Source organism: Anolis sagrei, chromosome 5 (assembly GCF_037176765.1).
Source record: "Anolis sagrei isolate rAnoSag1 chromosome 5, rAnoSag1.mat, whole genome shotgun sequence".
Taxonomy (NCBI): domain Eukaryota; kingdom Metazoa; phylum Chordata; class Lepidosauria; order Squamata; family Dactyloidae; genus Anolis; species Anolis sagrei.
The window spans coordinates 26693879-26712286 of NC_090025.1; the positions used below are offsets into that span (position 1 = coordinate 26693879).

Consider the following 18408-nt stretch of genomic DNA (forward strand, 5'->3'; position numbering starts at 1 on the left):
CCCATGTGATACTATACTGTAAACTCTATGTTGACTTAATACTAATACAGTAATTAAAAGCAAATGAAGACAAACTTAACTTAATGTAACACAGTTTTACTGTACCTCCATACCAAGTTCGGAAACTCCAGATAGCTCAAACCACAGGAACACCCAGGAGTATATCATTCTTATGCTAAAGTCACTCCACTGGTTGCCAATTAGTTTCCAGGGAAAGTACAGTGTTGGTTATGACCTTTAAAGCCCTACATAGCTTGGGTTCAGGTTGGGGTAGCTCCTCCAACTTGCCAGAACCCGATTGGCAACCAGAATTCATGGATATTAGCATCCATGGAGATGCTAAACTGCATAAATATGAAGGAACAACTTAATTTTTTTTATTTATATCCATTCCCTCAATATTGCAACCGTTTTTAAACTAAAATGTTTACTATATAAAAACATAAAAAAGCATTATAAACAAAAGAAAACACCTAACTATTTTAAAAGCCTATTTCTACACATTCTTTATCTACCGATAGAAAAACAGGAAGAAGAAGCCCTTCTAATAGTCCTAAAATCCAAAAAGTCTCCAAGGGCATCCACTAAGAAGGCCCTTGGAGCTAGAAAGCCACACATATTAACACTGTTTATGAATTGTGTAACGGTGGTGCAATGAGTTAAACCCTTGTGCCAGCTGAACTGCTGATCTGGAGACCTCAAGGTTGGTGGTTCGAATCCACAAGATGGGGTATATCATCTGTCAGCTCCAGCTTCCCATGCAAGGACATGAGAGAAGTCTCCCACAGGATGGTAACACATCTGGGCAATGTCCTTGCAGACGGACAGTACTCTCACACCAGAAGCAACTTGCAGTATATTCTCAATTCACTTATGCCACAATAAAAATGTATTGTGCTGTTTTGTGCTAACTTTGTTGCTTGATGGTTCATGTTGTTTAAATGGAGCTGTTTCATATTTATTTTTCAATTTTTAGACATTAAATGGGAAAGTTAAGACAGAGAAATTGTGGGGTTTTTTTTGGCCTGAAATGGTTTCATGATTTCATTGATGTAATGTAATTGCAACCAGGAACTCCCAACTCATATAGTATTCCATTAAACCATTAAATTATATTTGTCCCCAACAATGAGATATAGCAGTCATGTTCCCTTCCGTTGATCATGAAGAAATCTGTCAACAGGAATGCATTAGTTCTTCTATTATTTATTCTCAAATTATTCTTACCAGTCAAAAATCCCTTTGCTGCACTTTAATAGAGGTGTGGGCTTTCTAAATGATTTATTTATATCATGTGTAATTTAAAAGGAAATCCAGTGTGCATCATTATGATGGATTGGTGATAATACAAGTCAGTTTCTTATAAAATAATGTGCAGAAGTTTTTCTCTTAATCCCTTCATTGTTTTCTTATGATATTTCTACATACATTCTAGAATTAGACAAGTAAAATCAGTGAACATGGAGATCATGCTATATTTATTATATGCTACTAAGTAGAGTTGTGCACAGATTTCATTCCTACTGCTTCTACCATTTTTTCGTGTCTGTTTCTTCGGGAGCACAAAATGGGAAGCTCCCTTCCCGCACAAAAATCTGCTCAACACGAAAGCCTGCTTTTGTCTGCAGCCAAACTTGTCTCCTTGCCTTGGAAAGAAAGTGTGTGTGTGGCAGGGCATGCAGGGCACTCCAGGCCTGCCTGCATGCCCCACCACACACTCTCTGAGAGTGTGTGCATGGTAGCCAGCCAGGCTGTGCAGGCAGTCTTGGAGCATTCCTGCAGCTGAGTGTCTCTTACTCTATAGCAAGAGGTGCTCGGCTGCAGGCATTGGCAGTTGTGCATGCTTTCTGGGCCTGCCAGCATGCCATGTCACACACACACACAATTTCTAAGGAGGGAGTGTGTGTGGCGTGGTGTGCAGTCAGGCCCAGAAAGCATGTGCAACTGCCAGTGCCTGCAGCCGAGCACCTCTTGCTCTAGAATAGAAATAGCAGGTGCCAGGTAAGAAGAATGGAAACCTCCTTAAAGCACACACCAGGAAGGGGAGCCAGTGGGTGGGAAGCCACCCCGATAATGGTCCAATTTCCGGAGACCCAAACCAAAAACAAATATCTACCCTCTCAATTTTGGGAGGCTACCACAAAATGGATTGGGGCCCCCAATGAAAGCCCAGACATGAAATAGGCAAGGTTTATCCCCAAAAGCACAACCCTACTACTAAGCTGCAAGTGGTTTTGGTGAAACATACCACACTAGTATTGACAACCTGTAGCATTTGGGCTATATGTAACCCCATAGAAGCCTGAGCCTAATTTCAATAGAATGGTATCTATTTAGATTTTTATCAAGAGACTTTGGATTTAAGAAATGAACATTCTGAAGTCATTTACTATCCAGTCATTCTGTAGAACAAAACTGCAATTTTCCTATAGCAAGGGATTGTCTGCCAGTCTGTTTCTGGACACAAAGTGTTTATTATGATCTGTAAAATCCTATATTCCTTAGATATGAGTGACCTGACAGACCATATATCTCCCTATAAGCCTGAATTGATCCTGAGCTCCAAAGAATCCCACCACAAGTTTTTTGTTTGGATGGCCTTTTGGCTGTTAGCTAGCCATGATGAAATATCTTTTAATAGGACATAGTAGACTTTTATAATCGTAAACAATTATTTTCTATATGATTGTTGGTTGTTTTGTATTTTCTTTTGACTTCAATTGACATCTGCTACGGTTTCCATACTGGGGATGAATTTATGCATGTATTTTTTTCCAATCCTAACTTTGATGAGCCTCTGTTTCACATATATTACTATAAATAGCTAGCAGAAACAAAACAGTGACTGTCACTATTTGTGATCACTATTTACGATCTATAATTGGCTATTGTTAGAAAAACCAGGAACACTGAAAGAATACACCCATGTGTTGGGGGGCGGGGGGGGGGGAGAAGGGGTATGGCAATACTGTGAAAATGAGTTTAGCACCATCACTTCTGATGTATCATACATTTTTGTTTCCTCTGGCAAAAGCACATTCTTTTCATCTGAATTACATATACAGGGCAAAATTGCTCCACATTTGAAATACCACGCCACACAGATATAACTGGAACAAAGCCACAGCTTTATTGGTTACAGCTGTAAATGGAGTTGGCCTGCCTCTGAATGGAATGGGATGATGGGGAAGTGACCACGTGGGCTTTCTGGCCATGTTGGCCATCTTCCCCAGCTACCAGGGAATGCCACAAAGGTATCTGTCCCTGAAGCTGGTCTAGGTCTGTTTCTACCCTGCTGGAATGAAGGCAGTTAAAATGCTATCAAACTGCTATAATTAGACTGTGTGAACACATCTCTGGTGTCAGAATGGTTATGTTAGCAGCAATGTTGTGAATAGCCATTATTAATAATGTAATTGTTAGTAATGTCTGCATTTAATTTTCTTCTGTTTTCATTGTTTACAACTGCAACGGAAACACTATGATTTGCAGATATACTCGAAATTTGGGACAATATTGCATCTCACGAAGTGGACTATATTTCATGACATCATGAGAAATGCATTTGTTGCTCCTCTTTTACTGCAGCTGACTTGCATGACTATCTATATGTAAACTAGCCATTAGCTATTCCCTGGCTTTCTTTATTTCCAATAAGGATTGTACAATGCAAAGTAGTGAGTGGGCTACAAAGTTTGTCTGTATGATATCCTTAAGTTCAATCCTTGGGCCCTTTCAGACAGGCCCTGTATCCCAGGATCTGATAAAGACCATCTTTGAACTGAATTATGAGTCCACACTTCCAGATAATATGGGATAAACAGAAAACCTGGGATCACATCCTGATATATAGGGCCTGTCTGGAAGGTCCCCTTGACATCACCAAATTATACCTAAATGAATACTCCAAAGAACTGCTTTCAGTCAGTGTGGTAGCTATTGACCTAGAATATATCCCTTTATTGTTGACCCAAATACCAAACTGTCATCTGGAAAAAATAACATACTTGACATGTCTTTTTATTAACATAGTCAAATACTCTGGAAGATTCTGAAAACAAAACCAAGCTGATCACATGGTGTTATGTCGAAGCTGTGCTTGTTCTCTCATATAATTGGAGTATCAACATCCAATTTAGACAACGCAGCTCTTGCATTTTTTTAAGATGGGACATTCATGTTGCACTTTTCCTTTAATGAGCCAAGGTAGGAGATATGTCTCCCCTTCTCTTCATTTTGTTGGAAGTCAACCTCACATTACTCAAGTCTGCAGTCCTCAACAAGCAGAAATTAGTTAGCTTTAGCTAGGCTGAGGAAATCTCCTCCACTCCTGAATGTCTGTTAATTTATCAATTTGTGCTCTCTCTAACTGAAATCTCATATTCTTCTTCTGTTTTTCCACCTTTGCATGCAGACCTCTCTCTATTCTCTGTATTTGAAAAAAATATAGTCTTTGGAGGGTTCCCCCGCCCCTCTTGTTTTTGAACCTTAGAAGTAATGGAGTTAGACAGAAGCTTAGACCCAATTCTTTTTTTGTCAGCAGGGAGCTGCTTGTTGCAGTGATGCAATGTTACCTTGGCTGGCCAGCCATCTGGATGATCAAAGGGCTGTGGGGACACTCCTGTGCTGCATTGGAACAGCTCTAGAATGCTTTAATCTGTCTTAGGACCTCTTCACACAGCACAAAAATGCCCCATTTTGCTGCTTTATTTCATGGCTTGATTGGGGCCTCCTGTGCGCATGGCAGGTTCTGTCCTCTTTCCTCCCGAAGTGGAGGCAAAGAACCAAAAGCCGCTTTGTTCTCCACCATGGGGAGGAAAGTGTACTTTGGGTTTCACTTTCCTCCCCAATTCCCTGTGTCATGGCAGAAAGGGTGCTGGGGCAACAGGCATTGTTGCCCTTTCTGCCATCTCATGGGGGGAGGGAAAGGGTGCCAACACACCCTCTTCCATCTCCTCCACGTGATGAAGGGAAGAGGGAGGGTGTGTGGGGCATCACTGGCCACCACAAATGCCTTCCTTTTTGCCAGTGATTGCTGGCAAAGAGATCCTTACTCTGGAAAGTGTAGACACATTCTATGTTATGTTAGACAAAACTTTCTAAAAAGACATGAACTGCAAATGTTTAGATTTTTTCTTGGAAATAAGCTTTATTGGATGAAGTGAGGTTTCTGAGTGAAAGTGCATTGGTTCAAATTGACAAAGGACTACAATTCCACTTTAACTGCCATGACAACATTCTATGGAATCATGTAGTTTGAAAAATGCTGCTGCATTTTTCCAAATGAAACAGAGAGTTTGAGAATCGGGACATTCATAGAGATACCTAGGTGCTTGTTTATAAAACTATTTCCTCCCAACCCTGCTATACGCCTGTGAAACATGGACTGTCTATAGATGTCACACTCAACTCCTAGAACGATTCCATCATAATTGCCTCTGAAAAATCCTGCAAATCTCTTGGGAAGACAGGTGGACAAATGTCAGCGTGCTGGAAGAAGCAAAGACCACCATCACTGAAGTGATGGTCCTATGCCATCAACTTCGCTGGACATTGGCTACAATGTCCAAATTCCTGATCACTGCCTCCCAAAGCACTAACTATACTCCCAACTCAAGAACAGAAAATGTAATGTTAGTGGACAGGAAAAGAGGTTTAAAGATGGGATTAAAGTGAACCTTAAAAATGTGGCATAGACACCAAGAACTGGGAAGCTCTGACCCTTGAGGTCTCTAACTGGAGATCAGCTGTGACTAGCAGTGTTGTGGAATTTGAAGAGGCATGAATGGAGAGCGAAAGGGAGAAACATACCAAGAGGAAGGCACATCACGCCAACCCTGACCGGGACCACCTTCTACATGGAAACTGATGTCATCACTGTGGAAGAACTTGCAGATCAAGAATAGGTCTCCACAGTCACCTTACAGACCCACCACAAAGATACTACACTTGGTAGGCCATCATTCTCAGGCTATGAGGGATCTCCTAAATAAGTAACATAAGCATGTGGTTTGAAATTTGGGAAAGCCCCAATGAGAGTATTCTAAACCCCTGATGACACTCTAGTTTTTATAGTTCCATCCTATGGAATCATGAAATTTATAGTTTAGTAAAAATTTCAGGATTCTATAGGATGGAACTATGAAATCTGGAGTGTAATCATTACACTATCATTGTCTAATATTAAATAGCTCCAAAAGGGACTATGAATATTTTCTCCAATGTGGTTTACATTCTCTTGGTTGTAACACTTTAGTGACCACATTTTGGTAGTTGGGAGGAACCCATCTAATGGCAGATGAGTTTAGACCCCAAAGTATGAGGCCAACACTTCTCCTTCCCTCCCTTCCATTCTCATCCCACATTTGCTACCTCCTCCTCTCTTTCTACTATTTCCTTTCTCAGCTTCATAACTCTCTATTCTTCTTACTTTCTTTTCGTCCTTCTGCTCTTGTTGCTCCCTGCCCAGCTAGAGATCCTTCTTGCCAAAACATCAAAACCAATCTCTTCCTAAAGACTCCTCCCCACGTCTGTCACTCTGTCCATTTTGTCTTCTTTGAACCAGTGATTTGTCATATTTGGTCAATAGCACCATTGGTCTTGAATACCTCTTTTTGAAACCAGCATGCAGTGAGTAATTGTGCCACATCAGGTTCATCAGTGGGGAAAGCCAAAGAAACAGACAGTGATTGACAGATCTATCATTCATGTTTTATGATTCCCCAATTCTTTCCAGTCAGTCTTAGTATCCTTTGGGTGGCCTGTGAGATACAGGGGCAGATGCCCTGCAAGCAGATTCTGGGACAATGTCCAAATCCATCGCTAAATAATGAGAAGGACAATATTGTGTGTAATAAGTTGTTGGTGGGCAATGAACTATGGAGGGAGGTGAGGGAAAACTTTATTTTTTGACATCGCTGGCATGCATATTTCCAATTGTCTTATTCTACTAGGAAGTTAACAGGCAAACAGATGGTGCAAAAGAAAGAGACCCTAGAATATCCTCTATCATATTCTCCAATGGCCCTTGAGTAAATAAACCTCAGCAGTCTTTCATTTGTGCTTTTTCTTTCATTATTTTTTTGGTTGACAACCAAATGAAATGAGACTTAAAATGAGAACAAATCTCTTACCTCTGATTGCTCAGAAGTGGAGCTATGATGCCAACTAAAGTAAAAACCTGCTGGTCCTCCTATATGCATAAGCACTAGGCATGGGCAATCCATGGTTCTAAAGTACTTCAAAACTAGAGGGTGCTGGTGCTTTGCTTCTAAAGTGTTGTTCTGGTGGTGAAAATTTCAGAACTCTAACAAACTTCCAAAATTTCATTATTCTTTCATTATTGGTGATTTTTTATGATAGTTCCAATTAGGAACTGCCATTTATAATGAAATGTTGATTTTTTTTCCGAGTTCTGAAATTTTCACCACCAGAACTTTAGCAACACTTTAGAAGTAACACACCAGAACCCTCTAGTTTTTTAAGTACTTTAGAACAATTTAGAACCATGGATTGCCCATGCGTAATAAGCACCACAGTTACCCCCCCCCCATCCCCACTATTGCTTGTGGCAAGAAGAATTAGGGTCCCTCAAACAGGAGATAGCTTGCAAGAGAATTATGGGTGGAAATGGTAACCAGCTGCTTCCCAAAAGAACAGGGAAACAGACCCATATCAATCGCTGCTGCTGCTTCAGATTGGGGTAGTAAATACATAACAGTCATGAGCTATTAAGTGCAGCTTAAACATTCATAATAGCCATATCTGGCCACATTATTTATTTATTGCCATCAAAACTTTACATGCTGCTTTATAGTCCTTCTCCAGATGATAGGATTAAATTTGTGTGAAATGAGTCCAGATAAACCTCTTTGGGAAGATCCAAGTTCAGACATGCTACTTTTTGGAAATAAACTCCTTGTCCCTATGGCCATAGTGACTGATAAATTATGAGTGTTGCAGTTTGAAAAAGTAACTCTTCCAAGGTTTGGACAGGATCCATTGTACAGGGGCATTACAAAGAAAAAGCGCAACAAGAAAGGAAAAGAGTACTACTGCTGCTGCTACTACTACTACTACTACAACTACTACTATTACCATTTCTTCCTCCCCCTCACCTTTTCCCCAGAACTGGGACCCCAAGTAGCTCTTCCCCAGATGGTTCTCCAATTCAATGTTGCTGTTTTACATGTATGCATTAACATTTGTCCTAAGTTGCTTGATAACTTAAGGCAACCCCATGAATTTCACAGGGTTTTCTAGGTAATGACTACTCAGAGGTGTTTTTGACATTTTCTTCTCTGAGATATAATTATGGAACCTGGTATTCATGGATGGTTTCCCATCCATGAATGGAAGTGCTGACCATGCTAACTTCCAAGATCAAACAGGATCTGGCATTTTTAGGGTATTTCACTTGTGAATGTATACTAGGTGAGAAAAAATTGTAATGGTTCCTAACAATATTTAAAAGGAAGGTACAAATAAAGCCACAAGTTACAAATTTGATATCAAAATAAAAAAAATTATAAGTGGTATATAATTATATATATTTAAAATAAAGCACATAGTAATACGGCATATCTCATTAAGGATGTGTCTATTTTGCATTCTGCCAAATGCCAAAACTCATATGAATGCAATGAGCTTTGCCTATTGTTGGAAGCACAACAGGGAGGGAGCCAGGTCTATCTTTCTTGGTGAGTCTGGGAGCAGCCACACACACCATTCAGTTATTTTTGTTATTTTTTCCACACACACCTGATATTGTTATCATGTTTGGATGTCCACACTCATGCACAAGACCTTGAACTTTGTGTAACAGTAAGAGGGTTGTGTTGACGATTCCCTTCCATTCCCAAAACCACCCTTCAGTCTCAGGTTTTAGGAAGTCGGCCTCCACAATTGCTCTTCCATGTGTGTGAGACAGGGTTGAAAAACTATATAATACTTGTTGCTGTGCACATGTTTCAAAGCATTTTCAATCTTTGTGGTGCACCCAGAAATATGATCACAATCTGGCAAAAGAGAAGAAAGGTAACTAAAAATCAACAGATGACTCAAAAAATGAACCACAGTATGACCCTTATATCCACAGGGACATGCTACCAAAATTTATATAGATACACGAACCCACAGATAATAGTGATCCCTATTGAAATAAAGGACTTCTGCCCCCAAAGTACTATAGAGTTGTGCTGGAGGACTTAAAAATGTCTAGAGAGTACATATATCAGATGTGGATAAATTGAATTGTAAATGCGGTTACAGGGGTTGTACTGTAATATACTGTTATTTCTCCCAGGAGCAGGAAATCTGTCATCACTTACTTGTAGTTGTTTCTTCATTTGCTTCCTGAGATGTGTCTGTTGTACTGTTCAAAGTGCCAGGACTAGCCATTGTCTTGTTATTTTGGTCTGTAAGAAAAAGAACTCAAATGAACAACCAACAACAACATGGTTCTAAAGTTTGCTTTGTTTTGCTACCAGCAGCACCAATCTATATGTTGCTACATTCCTCCAAAAAAACCCCTTCACATGGTAGCTTTCTCCTTTTGTTGATAAAATCCAAACCCTCCTGATTCTATGTAGAGTTTCCATGTCAATAACAGATGGCTCCATGGAAACCCTCCATATGATTAGACTCCTACCGGCATCTGGCAAGTCAATCTAGATTGAGAAGTGAGTCATTGCAGAAGCACCTTGCCATGCAAAAAAAAAAAAAAAAGTTGCACAGATACACGTTTGTAGGATGAGGACATCCAGGTAGAGGCAGCTCTGAAAGGTTTTTTTTGTATATGTATTTTATTGATATTTTACTTTGTGAGCGGATTTATACAATTAATACATACATGTCGTCTGTAACCACATTTCTCTATCCCCATCCATTATCCTCCACCTCCTCCGTTCAATATTATCCACTCCCTTATCTAGTATGTCTTAGAGTTCATTCACTTTTTTGTTTTGTTTTTTTTTAACTCCATCCATGAGCTCAGCTTTTCCCATCTCTGTACAATATTTACATTGGCTTTGCCTCTTTTTATCCATTCTGAATATATGAACCATTTCTCTTTAATTTTCCTCATTTTGTCTTTCTTCGTATCCTCAGAGGTTACATTTGCAATAATTTCTGATTGGACCTGGTCAAACAAATAATTATTCCAATTAACCATATTCCATTTTTTTGCATCCTTCCAATGCCAAGCTATTACAGCCTTCCCTGCAAGAATCATTGCTTTGAATACATCTTGATATTTTAGATTGATCTTCTTGTTTCCTAATATTCCCATGAACATCAACTCCATATTTACTTGAAGTGGTACCTTAAATATTTTCTCCATTTTTCCTGTTATTTGTTCCCAAAATGTTTTCGCCTTTGGACATTCCCACCACATATGTGCATACAATCCTTTGCTTAAGCTGCAATGCCAACAAGTTGAGTTTTTACCATTAATCATGTTTAATAGCTATGCTGGGGCATGATACCATTTCCATAAATAATTCCTTTCCATTTCTTTGAACTTCTCTATTTTGATTTTCCTAGCCTCTTTTTTAAAGTCATCTATTATTTGTCTTGTAATTACTCCCTCTTTTTCCCATTTATCTTGTAATGTTCTTATAATATATTCATCTTCTTCGATCATTCCTTTGTATATTACTCCAATTAACCCTTTCTCAGAAATCTGTGCTTTTTAAATTATATCTTCCATTATACTCTCCTTACCTATACATTTCCCCCAAACTCCACCAGTGTTCACATTTGGGCATATTGAGTATTTGTGTCAAGTTTGGTCCAGATCCATCATTGTTTGAGTCCACAATGCTCTCTGGATGTAGGTGAACTACCAATCCAAAACTCAAGGTCAATGCCCACCAAACACTTCCAGTATTTTCTGTTGGTCATGGGAGTTCTGTGTGTCAAATTTGGTTTAATTCCATCATTGCTGAAATTCAGAATGCTCTTTGATTGTAGGTGAACTATAAATCCCAGCAACTACAACTCCCAAATGACAAAATGTGGGCATATCGGATATTTGTGCATAATTTGGTCCAGTGAATGAAAATACATCCTGCATATCAGATATTTACATTATGATTAATAACAGTAGCAAAAATACACTTATGAAGTAGCAACGAAAATAATTTTATGGTTGGGGGTCACCACAACATGAGGAACTGTATTAAGGGGTTGCGGCACTAGGAAGATTGAGAACTACTGTACTAGTGCTTAAAGACCAGGCAAAGAATATGTCTGAAAGCCTGTAAATTGCCTCCTGCAGAATTCTGGGGCATGTCGTTTTGGCGGGAGGGGGGAAGCTTTCAAATGCTCAGCCAGAACTGTCCTGGGCCTCACTAAACTACAAGTCCCAGAATTCTGCAGGAGGCAGCCAACAGATGTCAGATGGGATTAATACTCTTTGCGTACTCTTTCAGCTCGTGTTCAACTTTTTTGAATTCCCACAGCTGAAAGGTTGACAGATTATAATGAAGCCACTCATTCTTGTTAAAATGTTATAGAAAAAACATGATTCTACATTTTACCCTTAATAGTGGTAGCCAGATTTTACTGTTGGACATTCCACAGATATATAAACCCCATTAGTTCCAACAGACCTCACAGCCTCTGAGGATGCCTGCCATAGATTAGGGCAAAATGTCAAAAGAGAATGCTTCTGGAACATGGCCATACAGTCCATAAAACTCACAGCAACCCAGTGATTCTGGCCATGAAAGCCTTTGACAACACAGTAAGAGGTGACTTTGCCAGTTCCTTCCTCTGAAATAACTGTCTTTCCCCTTTCCTTACAGCCCGGAAGGCTGCTTGGAGAGATACACATGGCTCTTGTCAGAGTTCTGAACTGATTGTTAACAGAAGGAGTGTGAAGTTAGGTTGGGGGAAATTAATGCATATTCATTTTTTCTCTCTAATGGCACATATTTCTGTAGGCAATGTCCTCTACTGCACCTTTTTTTATTTCAGAACACTGTAATACCCAATTCAGAGGAAAAACAGCCGGCAAGGTTACCAAGGAAATGCCAACACAATGTCTTGATTTTCATCTGTGAAATTATGAAAGGCCTGACCTTGCTGCTTATGTTGCTTGTTAACCGTTTTATCTTTTTTGAATTTCTTGCTGTTTTGATTGATTTAGTTCTAGCTGCTTTGAACATTCTAGGTATTAAAATCAATAACTAAAATCAGTAGTATCCCTCTGGAAATCCTGGAGACTGTGTGGAAAAAGGAGACGTTAGGAATGGAGAATAAATTCTTTTCATCGATAGTTAATGTCCTGCCTTGCAAACTTTATAAGGCTTACAAGGCTTGCTCATTGCAGTCATGGGCTGTCTTTAGGCACAAAGATCCACTTAGTACCCCTCTCTAATACAGTACCATTCTGAACTGAAACCCAAGATCCTCCAGTTGGAGTTGAGAAGGAGGCATCATTTATATTCCACTGCTGTTTAAACAATTGGAAATTGGCAGCTCTTGTGAGGGTCTATTGCAAATCCTGCAGACATTCAGCCCCACCTTCTGACCCAAATCATGGTTTAGTCAGTGGTTCTTAACCTCTGGGCCATGGAACACCAGTGGGTCGCAAGGACGAAATTCTGGTCTGTGAGCCTCCCTCCTCTTTATTTTATTTTATTTCTGCTCCTTTCATGCCACTTGCCAAACCTTCCCTGTTATTGACCATGGCATATGTTCTGGATCAGAAACTAGAGCTGATGTAGTCTATCCAATGCAATTTTCTGAATCAGCACCCCAAACCAAATCTAAAGTTGACCAAAAACTGATTCGTAACCCTCTTGGTACTAATGTTGGAGAATGGTCCCTGGTCAAGTGATCCTTGGTCAAAAAAAAAAAAGGTTGGGAACCACTGGTTTAGTGGTACTGCATTCTCTGTCCCAGCAGCCCTATTTCCCTGTTGTGGTCTGCAAGCACACATTGTCTCCAGGAATGCACACATCTTCACAACAGAAGTCATGAAAGACAATAAAGATCTTAACCTTTATCATCCCATTATAAACTAGACATTTTTTAACAAGTTGAGGAGGAATCATTAAAATATTCTTGTGTAGGCAGGAAACACTGAATATAGACAGGACTGAAAATGGTTTCTGTTTTATAAGAATATCAATTGAAAGTTCTTTATAACATCCCAGTATCTGAGATGCATGTTGGATTGCCTCCCTGAAAGATAAATGGTTGGATTGATTACTTGCCATATATATATTCATTTATTAGTCGCCCTCATATATTAGCTGAGGGCAGATTTGGGGGCCAGAATTATGGACTTTGATATGACTTGTGGATAAGTCATGGCTCATTTGGTGGAGAGGGAAAAACATCAGTATGGTGGCCAATTCCCCTAAATCCTACTATTGTCATTTTTCCACCCAGGTACTCAAAAAGGCCTTTTGCCACTACTCAGAGAAGGGGATGCTTCAATGTTTGATTACTGTTAAGGTACTGTATTCTCATCAAAAAAGGAAACTATCTTTTTGTTGAGTGGTGAAAGGCGAAAACCTCAAAGAAGTGCTGAGCTCCTATTAGTGTTCTTTGAGAGAATGGGACAAAGAGCATTGCTCACATTTTTCCACCCAGGCATTAAAAAAAGTTCAGAAAAAGTGCCATAGCAGACAAAGCAGAGCGGGCAAGTGCTTCTTTTTGGATTCCCTGGGACATTTCATTGCTTTACTCAGAGAAGGGGATGGTTCCTTTTTGGATAAGATCATGAATACAATTGACTCATGGATAAGTCAACCCAGGATTGGGTTTATCTCTTGACTAAAATATTTAGACTTCTACATGAATATACACACATACATACACACAGTAATTATTTCCACAACAATATCAAGACAGACTACATGCTCTTTTCTCCTTCCTTCCAGGTCAGGTGAAGAGATAGGTAGGTCAAGCAAAAGGGAAGAGATTGGCCCAAATTCACCCAAGTAAGGTTCATGGTTCAATGTATTGTCGAAGGCTTTCATGGCTGGAATCACTAGGTTCTTGTGGGTTTTTTTCGGGCTATAGAGCCATGTTCTAGAGGCATTTCTCCTGACGTTTCGCCTGCATCTATGGCAAGCATCCTCAGAGGTGTGAGGTCTGAGGATGCTTGCCATAGATGCAGGCGAAACGTCAGGAGAAATGCCTCTAGAACATGGCTCTATAGCCCGAAAAAACCCACAAGAACCTAGTTCATAGTTCAGTTGGGACTGGGACCCATTTGAACCCCAGTTCAACATTTAGCTACAATAAGACACAAACTTTTTTTCTCCTTACTGCACCTTGTGCATTTCCTTTCTCAGCAGGAATAAAATAATCCCAGGGCTAGGCTGAAAAGTAGCTATTTTTGTATTAACAATTTGGAACTGGTTCTCCCCCAAGACAAATTTCATGGCTTGTTATGTTCTCAATTTGAGATTTGTAGAAGGAATTTTTCTTACCCACTACAGTAATAATAATAATAAAAACTTTCTTTCCAGATCAACTGCATGCAGGGGACCTGAGGCTATAAGAAGACATCACAACGTAGGAAGTAAAATGCCACTCTAAAACATTATATCATTGCTCAATAAGCCTATTGTGGACACCCCATTATGAATAAGAGTAGAAAGTGGATGTCTTACCCTTGGCAGATAGAGTTTCATTGGGGTTTGAAGTAGTCATAGGCTTCTGTGTTAATGATTCGGCCCCTCCTGCTGATATTTAGGATAAATGACAGTGTGTTAAACTCTGTTCTGAAAACATGTTTGTCAAGGGGACAATCTACAGGCAAGCATGGGGAAGTCAGACAGAGCTATTTTCTGAACCACCTCAGGTCCTTGCCTTTACCTCATTTGTTCTCAGCACTGCAAAATTCAACCCTGTGTCCCAGACAGAATATCTGCATATTGCCTGAAATGAACTAAGGATGTCGTGCCATCAAGGTTTGGATGCATATTTTCAGAGATTCTTATTCTCCGGTTGCATCTACAGCTAGATTTGGAAAATCATTTTCAAATGACAGTTTATACCAGGCATGGGCAAACTTTGGTCCTCCAGGTGTTTTGGATTTCAACTTCCACAATTCCTAATAGCCTACTGGGCATTAGGAATTGTGGGAGTTGAAGTCCAAATCACCCGGAGGGCCAAAGTTTGCCCATGCCTGGTTTATAACATCCAAAGGCATGCCTTGGCTAGTGCCAAGTTTAATTGCTTTCAGTCAACAGGAATGGGCCAGGGGAAATCTTTAATGAACACCCCTTGTAAATACAATAAAACAGTGATATTAGGCTGCAACAACTGTGCAGTTTGAGTACTTGTGCTTCTAAGCACATTCACTCAGCTTTCCCAGTATTGTTCTAGTTAGGCCAGTAACCGAGGAAGTACCTGACCTCAAATAGTGATTCAGGCCACTTGATGAAATTGAGCAATAGAGACAGATCTGTCTTTGCTCATTTGGCTTTGCCTGCATGCCACAAGCTTTAACTTGGAGTACAAGTTAACTTCAGGTGCCTGTGCTCTAGTGGTCCTTTTTAGTTAGGAACTGCTCTCTGACCTAAAGGAAAAGCAGTCAAATTAGTGGCTTTTGTTTTGCTTCTTTCCTGCCTTTGGGATCTCTGGAGAAAAACAAGAGAACAAAAGAAAGTTCAAAAGCTCAAAACAATGCAAAACTTAAACCACATCTTCATCGCCCACAGCATCAATTCAGCATTATAGATTCATAAGAATTCAGCAAAGTTCTAGTTGTTGATTTCTTTTTGCAGTACCAGCAGCACTATTGAGCATCTATAAAGAAGAATAAAATAAAATGCGTGCTTCCAACATTATGGTTAATTGATCTGCCCTTTGGGTGTAACTGCATCTTTCGAAGGCAAGAAAAATACGTAATTTATACACTTCACCCATTCACCATTGATGTTATAGAGGCTGATGTAACATATTGAACTACAGGAAAGCCAATGAAACAGCTCTTTGCAAACAGATGAATCAGAGTTGGAAGGCACCACAAGGGCCATGTTGTGTCACACAATATGCAACAGAGACATCACCATCCAAACTTATTGCCATCCAACCTCCAACCTCCACTGAAGAAGATTTTATTACCCTCAGGCACAGTTCAATGTCAAACAGCTGTTATCATCAGAAACTTTCTCCCAATGTTTTAGTAGAATCTGTTTTCTTCCAATTTTTAATGTGACAGAAGAACAGTAAATTTCAAATTAGTACAGAGGATTTTCATCCATCTAGACTTCTGTATCCTGTGGTAGCTTTCCTCCTTTGATGTATGAGATAGCAAGTGAAGTGAGAAGACTGTGAGGCATATCCAGAGGTCATTATAAACTTAAAGAGTATCAAAATGCTAAGTGAGATAGCTTTTCAATCTTTCTAGATTTCTTACACAAGCATAATCTCTCACTGAATTTTGATGAAGTGAGCAGGCGTGATGTAATACATTCAGCAGTAGACATGGAAAACACAGTATTTACCTTTAGCTGGACTTTGAGTTGTTGACTGTGTTGTGTTTGCTGAAGAAATCGATGTATTTGTTGTGATCTTAACTGAAAGATACAGTGCATACATCATTTGATGTGGTTTTCCCCATCATATAAACATAAAAAAGAACCATTCTGGTTTATGTAAAGTAAAGGTAAAGGTTTCCCTTTGACATTAAGTCTATTCGAGTCCAAATCTGGGGGATGGTGCTCATCTCCATTTCTAAGCCAAGAGCCAGTGTTCTTCATAGACACCTCCTAGGTCATGTGGTTGGCATGACTGCAAGGAGTGCCATTACCTTTCCACTGAAGTGATCCCTATTGATCTACTCACATTTACATGTTTTCAAATTTCAGGTTGGCAGCTGGGACTGACAGCGGGAGCTCACCCCATCCCACTGATTTGAACGCCAACCTTCCGGTTAGCAAGTTCAGCAGTTTAGCAGTTTAACCCAAAATTAATTCAAAATTCATATTATTAGGATGGAATTACTGGTCACCACAAGGCAGTACAGAAAGAGGAAAACCATAGTACAGGTGGATTGATGTAATCAATGAAAATATGGTCCTCAACAGGACACTTGTTGGCCAGGGCCGTTGGAAGTCTCTCAATCACAGAGTCACTATAGGCCAAAGTTAACTTGATGGTAAGCAATAGTTGGCCACCATAAGAGATGATATTAGTCCTTGATGGCCACAATATGGGGTAACAAATTGAAACTAAGAGCCCTGCTATTTATTTAAAAGGTCTATGAGAATTCATAGAAGAATCCAATAAAGTAAATGGCAAAAAGGGGATGATTCTGGGGAAACAAGGTGGGAGTTTGGCCCAACAAAAAGTCTTGGGGGGTACATGCTGCCTCAGAACATTATAAAATTGATCATAAATTCATCATTATGAATTGATTTCCAGCAGAGGATTCTAATATTTTCCTGTTTACCAAATATTTACTATGTTCTAGAAAGCATTTGCTTTTCGAAGGAAAATTGTGATCCTACTGTAAGGGTGTATATATCAAATAAATGGAATCAGAACAAATTAATTGTGCTTAGATCCCATGATATTCAGAGTATTAAGACTAGGAGCTAACTTTTCACATTAATTTCAGTGGTACCAAAATGCAACTGATTTAGACTGGATAACACACTCAATGTTTGTTGTTTTCTGTAGCAAATGATTGTATTACTCAGAGAAACAGCAGCACAAGTTTGACATCAGAATTAAGCAGGAAAAACTGTGTATACATCATTGGTGGGGAAGGTGTGGTCCTCCAGATATTGGGTGGGTATAACTCTCTTCACAATCTAACAATGATGGGAGTTAAAGGGTAAGAACAGCAGGATGTCCATCTGTTCACCATCACTGATCTACAGTCTTAATTTCCTCCTTTACTTTCAGCAACCTTTGCATTTGGCTTTGGGCTTTTCTAATTCTATAAAGGAGGAATCATGATGTTATTGCTCACTTATGTTGCAGGGGAGTTGCAAAAGCAAATTAGCATATGCCACTATAGCATTTTGGAAAATGAAAAAGTGTTCACCTTCATTAGTGGGAGACTCTTCCAAGGCATAATAGAGCTTCACTGGTAGGCAGTAGTGCAAGATTAATCACTTGGAGATGAGTAAATGGCACTCTAAGGAAATCATTCCAAATCTGATTTGCAGTTATGGAGCCAAATTGTTTTTGATGTCAATGCCTATTTTTTTCTTAGGCAGTACAGGAAAGTACCTCAGGTTCCAACACTAGCATGTTTAGTTGGAAAGGATGCCTTAAGAATGAACTAAAATGATGCCCCAGAGATGAAAGTTCTCGACAAAGGCAGTGCTCACCTACCATCATGCACTGTTACATAATACTCAAACAATTAGGGACCCTCCAGCACCAACACTGCCCTGACAAAAGCATTTTCATTTACCCAGATATTTA

At 39.6% G+C, this 18408-nt stretch overlaps 1 protein-coding gene across 1 annotated transcript in view; it reads right to left on the bottom strand.

The window, feature by feature from the left end:
- Positions 1 to 18408, bottom strand: part of EMCN (endomucin) — a 50825-nt gene that overhangs the window by 11777 nt on the left and 20640 nt on the right. Inside the window, exons 5-7 of the mRNA XM_067468612.1 lie at positions 16476 to 16547; positions 14634 to 14705; positions 9330 to 9416 (exon numbers count right to left, since the gene is read on the bottom strand). Coding sequence (XP_067324713.1) covers positions 9330 to 9416; positions 14634 to 14705; positions 16476 to 16547 — 231 coding nt within the window. The remainder of the gene's footprint in view (positions 1 to 9329; positions 9417 to 14633; positions 14706 to 16475; positions 16548 to 18408) is intronic.